The sequence below is a fragment of the Pecten maximus genome, chromosome 5, assembly GCF_902652985.1.
Source record: "Pecten maximus chromosome 5, xPecMax1.1, whole genome shotgun sequence".
In the NCBI taxonomy this organism is placed as follows: domain Eukaryota; kingdom Metazoa; phylum Mollusca; class Bivalvia; order Pectinida; family Pectinidae; genus Pecten; species Pecten maximus.
The window spans coordinates 2,965,411-2,975,312 of NC_047019.1; the positions used below are offsets into that span (position 1 = coordinate 2,965,411).

Sequence of the window (9,902 nt, forward strand, 5' to 3'; positions counted from 1 at the left end):
GTTTTTTCGTCCCTGGTGTTACCGTCCGTGGTGTTACTGTCTGTGGTGTTACTGTCCGTGGTGTTACTGTCTGTGGTGTTACTGTCGGTGGTGTTACTGTCCCTGGTGTTACTGTCCGTGTTGTTACTGTCGGTGGTGTTACTGTCGGTGGTGTTACTGTCCGTGGTGTTACTGTCGGTGGTGTTACCGTCTGTAGTGTTACTGTCGGTGGTTTTACTGTCGGTGGTGTTACTGTCGGTGGTGTTACTGTCCCTGGTGTTACTGTCCGTGTTGTTACTGTCGGTGGTGTTACTGTCGGTGGTGTTACTGTCAGTGGTGTTACTGTCGGTGGTGTTACTGTCTGTGGTGTTACCGTCTGTAGTGTTACTGTCGGTGGTTTTACTGTCGGTGGTGTTACCGTCTGTAGTGTTACTGTCGGTGTTGTTACTGTCCCTGGTGTTACTGTCTGTGGTGTTACTGTCTGTGGTGTTACTGTCCCTGGTGTTACTGTCTGTGGTGTTACTGTCCGTGGTGTTACTGTCGGAGGTGTTACCGTCGGTGGTGTTACCGTCGGTGTTGTTACCGTCTGTGGTGTTACTGTCCCTGGTGTTACTGTCCCTGGTGTTACTGTCCGTGGTGTTACTGTCTGTGGTGTTACTGTCGGTGGTGTTATTGTCCGTGGTGTTACCGTCCGTGGTGTTACTGTCTGTGGTGTTACCGTCGGTGTTGTTACCGTCGGTGGTGTTACTGTCCGTGGTGTTACCGTCGGTGGTGTTACCGTCAGTTGTGTTACTGTCTGTGGTGTTACTGTCGGTGGTGTTACTGTCTGTGGTGTTACTGTCCCTGGTGTTACTGTCCGTGGTGTTACCGTCCGTGGTGTTACTGTCGGTGGTGTTACTGTCGGTGGTGTTACTGTCGGTGGTGTTACTGTCTGTGGTGTTACTGTCCCTGGTGTTACTGTCCGTGGTGTTACCGTCCGTGGTGTTACTGTCTGTGGTGTTACTGTCGGTGGTGTTACTGTCCGTGGTGTTACTGTCTGTGGTGTTACTGTCCGTGGTGTTACTGTCGGTGGTGTTACCGTCCGTGGTGTTACTGTCCCTGGTGTTACTGTCTGTGGTTCATGTCTGTGGTGTTACTGTCCCTGGTGTTACTGTCGGTGGTGTTACTGTCGGTGGTGTTACTGTCTGTGGTGTTACTGTCGGTGGTGTTACTATCCGTGGTGTTACCGTCTGTGGTGTTACTGTCTGTGGTGTTACCGTTGGTGGTGTTACCGTTGGTGGTGTTACCGTCCGTGGTGTTACCGTCTGTGGTGTTACTATCCGTGGTGTTACTGTCTGTGGTGTATTTTGGCATATTCATGCAATAGTAGAAATTTTAAGTTGAAATAACAAAATATTGATTATAACTCAACTTATTTCCCCTATATAAACAGCAATCAAAATTATTTTCAAAAACTATTGAATGTTTTCAAAAGATTTGATAACATGAAAGACAAAACCATGGTAACACTAGAGACATTATTAAATCTAATTTTTATAATCTTGTTCAGAACTAAAATAGGTACATACTTTTGGAAAACAGCCCAATACAAGCTGTTTATACAAAATCACACTAAAGCAAATTGCTTTGAAATTTGATAACATCATTTTCTTCCTTTTTTTTATTTGTAAAAAATGGGTAAAGGACTGGTTATTCCCAAATTGATTGTTCCTTTTAAGTGAATAATACAAAAAGGAATATGAAGATGAAAACAAAACTTTAAATGTTGAAAATTGTATATGGATTAAAAAAGTAATTAACTGTAACATATAATCAATTTGACAGTGGTGAGGTAGGAGAGAGGACAGACAGTGATGAGGTTGGAGAGAGGACACAGTGGTGAGGTTGGAGACAGACAGACATTCGTGAGGTTGGAGAGAGGACACAGTGGTGAGGTTGGAGACAGACAGACATTCGTGAGGTTGGAGAGAGGACAGACAGTGGTGAGGTTGGAGAGAGGACAGACAGTGGTGAGGTTGGAGAGAGGACAGACAGTGGTGAGGTTGGAGACAGGACAGACCATGATGAGGTTGGAGACAGGACAGACAGTGGTGAAGTTGGAGAGAGGACAGACATTGATGAGGTTGGAGGGAGGACAGACAGGGGTGAGGTTGGAGACAGGACAGACAGTGGTGAGGTTGGAGACAGGACAGACAGTGGTGAGGTTGGAGAGAAGACAGACAATGGTAAGGTTGAAGAGAAGACAGACAGTGGTAAGGTTGGAGGGAGGACAGACAGGGGTGAGGTTGGAGACAGGACAGACAGTGGTGAGGTTGGAGACAGGACAGACAGTGGTGAGGTTGGAGAGAAGACAGACAATGGTGAGGTTGGAGAGAGGACAGACAATGATGAGGTTGGAGACAGGACAGACAGTGGTGAAATTGGAGACAGGACAGACAGTGGTAAGGTTGGAGAGAAGACAGACAGTGGTGAGATTGGAGACAGGACAGACAGTGGTGAGGTTGGAGAGAAGACAGACAGTGGTGAGAATGGAGACAGGACAGACAATGGTGAGGTTGGAGAGAGGACAGACAGTGGTGAGATTGGAGACAGGACAGACAGTGGTGAGATTGGAGACAGGACAGACAGTGGTGAGGTTGGAGACAGGACAGACAGTGGTGAGGTTGGAGACAGGACAGACAGTGGTGAGATTGGAGACAGGACAGACAGTGGTGAGGTTGGAGAGAAGACAGACATTGATGAGGTTGGAGAGAGGACATACATTGATGAGGTTGGAGAGAGGACAGACAGTGGTGAGGTTGGAGAGAAGACAGACAGTGGTGAGATGGGAGACAGGACAGACAATGGTGAGGTTGGAAAGAGAGAACAGACAGTGGTGAGGTTGGAGACAGGACAGACAGTGGTAAGGTTGGAGAGAAGACAGACATTGATGAGGTTGGAGAGAGAACATACATTGATGAGGTTGGAGAGAGAACAGACATTGATGAGGTTGGAGAGAAGACAGACATTGATGAGGTTGGAGAGAGGACAGACAGTGGTAAGGTTGGAGAGAGGACAGACAATGATGAGGTTAGAGAGAGGACAGACATTGATGAGGTTTGAGAGATGACAGACATTGATGAGGTTGGAGAGAGGACAGACAGTGATGAGGTTGGAGACAAACAGACATTCGTGAGGTAGGAGAGAGGACAGACATTGATGAGGTTGGAGAGAGGACAGACAGTGGTAAGGTTGGAGAGAGGACAAATAATGATGAGGTTGGATACAGGACAGACAGTGATGAGGTTGGAGACAAACAGACATTTGTGAGGTTGGAGACAAACAGACATTTGTGAGGTTGGGGAGAGGACAGATATTGATGAGGTTGGAAAGAGGACAGACAGTGGTAAGGTTGGAGAGAGGACAGACAGTGATGAGGTTGGAGAGAGGACAGACAATGGTGAGGTTGGAGAGAGGACAGACATTTATGAGGTTGGAGAGAGGACAGACAGTGGTGAGGTTGGAGAGAGGAGAGACATTGGTAAGGTTGGAGACAGGACAGACAGTGGTAAGGTTGGAGACAGGACAGACAGTGGTAAGGTTGGAGAGAGGACACAGTGGTGAGGTTGGAGAGGATGAACAAAGTGAAATCTTGGGACAATATAATCACCTCCTATTGAAACTAATCTGAAAACACTTGATGTAATTCACCACAGATACTCAAACAGACTTTGTCTATAGTCCTTTAAACATTTTTTTCTATAATTAAATTAACCAAAAAACTTTTTTTAATTGGTTGAATTTGTCCAGTGAGTTTAACAGCAGCTAGCTTACATTTAAAAGCTTATAAAAGAATATAACAAATAATTGTTCCATTTCACAATAAAACTTTTTTATAATGTATCTCTGTTTACTTCTCCCAAAATGTCTGTCATGTTATTTCATATAAAAATATCATTTTTTTCCAAATTTCTGTTACAATTATCTTACAAATTGATTTAGATTAATAGTTTTGTTAATATCAATTGTGCCTTAATTGACACAAGTATTGAAATATTTCAATCCAATTTACAACAATCATATTTGAAACAGTAATATGTGCCTACTATTCACAATACCGCGATTGAAAATCCTTCTGTGATGACCATAATTATATCTTTTTTACTTTTCTTTATTTAAATGGCTTAAATATGACAAAACTTTTATGAAAATGTTGAATCATCTATAAAAATATGTATTAAAGTAGATCTTAATATATTTTAAAAGTTGCTAACACCACAGACATTTAGGATGTATATGCTCTAAAAGTTTCCTCATAATATGCAAAAAAATCATTTCCTATCATTACAGGCCACTGTTCCTGTAATCTGGATGTTAGTTTTATGATTTTTTGAAAGAGAAAGTTCTATTGTGACAAGTTGATTTCTACCTTTTTGTCAAATGAAAATCGGCCAATTTCTGATAATGACTCGTATACAAACTACCGCCTGAATACATGTATTTGTAAATTGGAGCTATCGTGCCTGAATACATGTATTTGTAAATTGGAGCTATCCTGCTTGTGAAAGTGACGTCATGATAACATTATACTATTTCTAGAATAGAGGCGCCGCAATTTTGGTATGTTAGGGATGAGAAAATTGAGTATGTTCTCCTGAAAAAGCCTGGTAGACATATACCTAATAAATTCAGAAAACATCCAATCTTTATGCTGTTGTGATAAATATACATATCAAATTTGTATAAATTTTTTTATCTTAAAAAAATTGTATCATGTTTTCAACCAAATATTGAAAGTACTACTATAATTTTTATTGAGGCATTTGATATGAAATTGAATACTAATAATCCGACTGGATCAAGTGATGTTCAAACTCACCAGATGTTGATGTCTGGATGGAACTGGTTCTGGTCTCTCAAGCCAACTAGGGATTAGTGCCTGAAGTTAAACAACAGTTGTAAAAAACATCCCATTACTCTCCAGACCATTGAATTGGGGACAGAAAATTGACAGGAGAAGTAATATATGTAGTTGGATATTGGCCGATTTTGTGACCATGCATTTTGAACAAATTTAATGTGATGAGACATAAAAAACGCTAGAAATGATTCCAGCATTTTTTTCTAACATAATACCGTTATTACTAAAATGATGACATTTTAATGAGAAGTTTTTGAGAAAATAATTAAAATATTATTCCAAAAAATGAAATCCTATGTTGTCCATTGGTAGGGCTGCCTGATTGTTGAAAGAATTTTATATGGTTTCTGAAATGATATTAATGTATACATGTATATATTTTTTGGCAATTAAAGATATTCAAATTTAAGTTACATTGTGAAATTTAAATATATTTTATTGTCTTTCCTATTTAAATCGGGGAAAATAGTATGTCCAAGATATCCATGTCTGTCATGTTACCTTACCACATTTTGGTTCAAATGAAGATGTTTACCAACTTGCTCATGTAATTCCCATGATGCATTGGAAGCAGTTTCAATTCCTGTACACACCAGTATGGCATACAGACAGCATTTTAAAACAGAGAAAAAAAAATACTTCCATCCAATGTAAATACCCTTCCCATTCGTGCATTTTGAATGTCTGTGATGTTACCATAATTTTTGCAAAAGGAAATCTTATAAATGATATTTTGAAATTTGTCAGAACTAGTACAGTGATTGAAAGTTTATTTATAACCTATAAATGTGTATAAGCATTAGCAAATTCAAGATGAGCTAGATTATTATGATAAATGTCTATTGTGTTACCGTCCGTGACTGTCTGTGGTGTTACCATCTGTGGCTCATGTCTGTTGTGTTACTGTGTGTTACTGTCTGTGTTGTTACTGTCGGTGATGTTACTGTCGGTGGTGTTACTGTCCGTGGTGTTACTGTCTGTGGTTCATGTCTGTGGTGTTACTGTCGTGTGTTACTGTCTGTGTTGTTACTGTCGGTGATGTTACCGTCGGTGGTGTTACTGTTCGTGGTGTTACCGTCCTTGGTGTTACTGTCAGTGGTGTCACCGTCGGTGGTGTTAATGTCCGCGGTGTGTTGTCCGTGGTGTTACTGTCCATGGTGTTACCGTCCGTGGTGTTACCGTCTGTAGTGTTACTGTCTGTGGTGTTACTGTCTGTGGTGTTATACTGTCCGTGGTGTGTTGTCTGTGGTGTTACCGTCGGTGGTGTTACCGTCTGTAGTGTTACCGTCGGTGGTTTTACCGTCTGTGGTGTTACTGTCCCTGGTGTTACTGTCGGTGGTGTTACTGTCCCTGGTGTTACTGTCGGTGGTGTTACTGTCGGTGGTGTTACTGTCGGTGGTGTTACTGTCTGTGGTGTTACCGTCCGTGGTGTTACCGTCCGTGGTGTTACTGTCCCTGGTGTTACTGTCTGTGGTTCATGTCTGTGGTGTTACTGTCCCTGGTGTTACTGTCGGTGGTGTTACTGTCTGTGGTTCATGTCTGTGGTGTTACTGTGTGTTACTGTCTGTGTTGTTACTGTCGGTGATGTTACCGTCGGTGGTGTTACTGTTCGTGGTGTTACCGTCCTTGGTGTTACTGTCAGTGGTGTCACCGTCGGTGGTGTTAATGTCCGCGGTGTGTTGTCCGTGGTGTTACTGTCCATGGTGTTACCGTCCGTGGTGTTACCGTCTGTAGTGTTACTGTCTGTGGTGTTACTGTCTGTGGTGTTATACTGTCCGTGGTGTGTTGTCTGTGGTGTTACCGTCGGTGGTGTTACCGTCTGTAGTGTTACCGTCGGTGGTTTTACCGTCTGTGGTGTTACTGTCCCTGGTGTTACTGTCGGTGGTGTTACTGTCCCTGGTGTTACTGTCGGTGGTGTTACTGTCGGTGGTGTTACTGTCGGTGGTGTTACTGTCTGTGGTGTTACCGTCCGTGGTGTTACCGTCCGTGGTGTTACTGTCCCTGGTGTTACTGTCTGTGGTTCATGTCTGTGGTGTTACTGTCCCTGGTGTTACTGTCGGTGGTGTTACTGTCGGTGGTGTTACTGTCGGTGGTGTTACTGTCCGCGGTGTGTTGTCTGTGGTGTTACTGTCCGTGGTGTTACCGTCCGTGGTGTTACCGTCTGTAGTGTTACTGTTGGTGGTGTTACTGTCTGTAGTGTTACTGTTGGTGGTGTTACTGTCTGTGGTGTTACTGTCGGTGGTGTTACTGTCGGTGGTGTTACTGTCGGTGGTGTTACTGTCGGTGGTGTTACTGTCTGTGGTGTTACCGTCCGTGGTGTTACCGTCGGTGGTGTTACTGTCCGTGGTGTTACTGTCTGTGGTGTTACCGTCGGTGTTGTTACCGTCGGTGGTGTTACTGTCCGTGGTGTTACTGTCCGTGGTGTTACTGTCGGTGGTGTTACTATCCGTGGTGTTACCGTCTGTGGTGTTACTGTCTGTGGTGTTACTGTCCCTGGTGTTACCGTCGGTGGTGTTACCGTTGGTGGTGTTACCGTTGGTGGTGTTACCGTCCGTGGTATTACCGTCTGTGGTGTTACTATCCGTGGTGTTACTGTCTGTGGTGTATTTTGGCATATTCATGCAATAGTAGAAATTTTAAGTTGAAATAACAAAATATCGATTATAACTCAACTTATTTCCCCTATATAAACAGCAATCAAAATTATTTTCAAAAACTATTGAATGTTTTCAAAAGATTTGATAACATGAAAGACAAAACCATGGTAACACTAGAGACATTATTAAATCTAATTTTTATAATCTTGTTCAGAACTAAAATAGGTACATACTTTTGGAAAACAGCCCAATACAAGCTGTTTATACAAAATCACACTAAAGCAAATTGCTTTGAAATTTGATAACATCATTTTCTTCCTTTTTTTTATTTGTAAAAAATGGGTAAAGGACTGGTTATTCCCAAATTGATTGTTCCTTTTAAGTGAATAATACAAAAAGGAATATGAAGATGAAAACAAAACTTTAAATGTTGAAAATTGTATATGGATTAAAAAAGTAATTAACTGTAACATATAATCAATTTGACAGTGGTGAGGTAGGAGAGAGGACAGACAGTGATGAGGTTGGAGAGAGGACACAGTGGTGAGGTTGGAGACAGACAGACATTCGTGAGGTTGGAGAGAGGACAGACAGTGGTGAGGTTGGAGACAGGACAGACAATGGTGAGGTTGGAGAGAGGACAGACAGTGGTGAGGTTGGAGAGAGGACAGACAGTGGTGAGGTTGGAGAGAGGACAGACAGTGGTGAGGTTGGAGACAGGACAGACCATGATGAGGTTGGAGACAGGACAGACAGTGGTGAGGTTGGAGAGAGGACAGACATTGATGAGGTTGGAGGAGAGGACAGACAGGGGTGAGGTTGGAGGACAGGACAGACAGTGGTGAGGATGGAGACAGGACAGACAGTGATGAGGTTGGAGACAGGACAGACAGTGGTGAGGTTGAAGAGAAGACAGACAGTGGTAAGGTTGGAGGGAGGACAGACAGGGGTGAGGTTGGAGACAGGACAGACAGTGGTGAGGTTGGAGACAGGACAGACAGTGGTGAGGTTGGAGAGAAGACAGACAATGGTGAGGTTGGAGAGAGGACAGACAATGATGAGGTTGGAGACAGGACAGACAGTGGTGAGATTGGAGACAGGACAGACAGTGGTAAGGTTGGAGAGAAGACAGACAGTGGTGAGATTGGAGACAGGACAGACAGTGGTGAGGTTGGAGAGAAGACAGACAGTGGTGAGAATGGAGACAGGACAGACAATGGTGAGGTTGGAGAGAGGACAGACAGTGGTGAGATTGGAGACAGGACAGACAGTGGTGAGGTTGGAGACAGGACAGACAGTGGTGAGGTTGGAGACAGGACAGACAGTGGTGAGATTGGAGACAGGACAGACAGTGGTGAGGTTGGAGAGAAGACAGACATTGATGAGGTTGGAGAGAGGACATACATTGATGAGGTTGGAGAGAGGACAGACAGTGGTGAGGTTGGAGAGAAGACAGACAGTGGTGAGATGGGAGACAGGACAGACAATGGTGAGGTTGGAAAGAGAGAACAGACAGTGGTGAGGTTGGAGACAGGACAGACAGTGGTAAGGTTGGAGAGAAGACAGACATTGATGAGGTTGGAGAGAGAACATACATTGATGAGGTTGGAGAGAGAACAGACATTGATGAGGTTGGAGAGAAGACAGACATTGATGAGGTTGGAGAGAGGACAGACAGTGGTAAGGTTGGAGAGAGGACAGACAATGATGAGGTTAGAGAGAGGACAGACATTGATGAGGTTAGAGAGAGGACAGACATTGATGAGGTTGGAGAGAGGACAGACAGTGATGAGGTTGGAGACAAACAGACATTCGTGAGGTAGGAGAGAGGACAGACATTGATGAGGTTGGAGAGAGGACAGACAGTGGTAAGGTTGGAGAGAGGACAAATAATGATGAGGTTGGATACAGGACAGACAGTGATGAGGTTGGAGACAAACAGACATTTGTGAGGTTGGAGACAAACAGACATTTGTGAGGTTGGGGAGAGGACAGATATTGATGAGGTTGGAGAGAGGACAGACAGTGGTAAGGTTGGAGAGAGGACAGACAGTGATGAGGTTGGAGAGAGGACAGACAATGGTGAGGTTGGAGAGAGGACAGACAGTGGTGAGGTTGGAGAGAGGAGAGACATTGGTAAGGTTGGAGACAGGACAGACAGTGGTAAGGTTGGAGACAGGACAGACAGTGGTAAGGTTGGAGAGAGGACACAGTGGTGAGGTTGGAGAGAGGACAGACAGTGATGAGGTTGGAGAGAAGACAGACAGTGGTGAGGTTGAAGACAGGACAGACAATGGTGAGGTTGGAGACAGGACAGACAGTGGTAAGGTTGGAGAGAGGACACAGTGGTGAGGTTGAAGACAGGACAGACAATGGTGAGGTTGGAGAGGATGAACAAAGTGAAATCTTGGGACAATATAATCACC

The 9,902-nt window shown here is 43.7% G+C and overlaps 2 protein-coding genes across 2 annotated transcripts in view; one reads left to right on the forward strand and one right to left on the reverse strand.

The window, feature by feature from the left end:
• The window catches only part of LOC117326702 (cell wall protein IFF6-like), a 7,629-nt gene extending 6,297 nt beyond the window's left edge, over positions 1-1,332 (reverse strand). Inside the window, exons 1-2 of the mRNA XM_033883424.1 lie at positions 1,236-1,332; positions 23-1,090 (exon numbers count right to left, since the gene is read on the reverse strand). Coding sequence (XP_033739315.1) covers positions 23-1,090; positions 1,236-1,332 — 1,165 coding nt within the window. The remainder of the gene's footprint in view (positions 1-22; positions 1,091-1,235) is intronic.
• A 131-nt stretch (positions 1,333-1,463) lies between these two features.
• On the forward strand, positions 1,464-9,695 carry LOC117326703 (collagen alpha-1(VII) chain-like). The gene is made up of 6 exons (XM_033883425.1): positions 1,464-1,481; positions 1,925-3,016; positions 3,316-3,578; positions 7,966-8,019; positions 8,307-9,156; positions 9,456-9,695. Exons 1-6 carry the CDS (start codon positions 1,464-1,466, stop codon positions 9,693-9,695), a joined length of 2,517 nt encoding a protein of 838 aa, XP_033739316.1.
• The last annotated feature ends 207 nt before the right edge of the window (positions 9,696-9,902 follow it).

Bases quoted from the DNA above. Each gene is read 5' to 3' on its own strand.
- LOC117326703 (XM_033883425.1), top strand. The intron at 3,579-7,965 runs GTGAGGTTGGAG...TCAATTTGACAG, and splicing joins GTTGGAGAGAGGACACAGTG to TGGTGAGGTAGGAGAGAGGA. The intron at 8,020-8,306 runs GTGAGGTTGGAG...GTTGGAGGACAG, and splicing joins GTTGGAGAGAGGACACAGTG to GACAGACAGTGGTGAGGATG.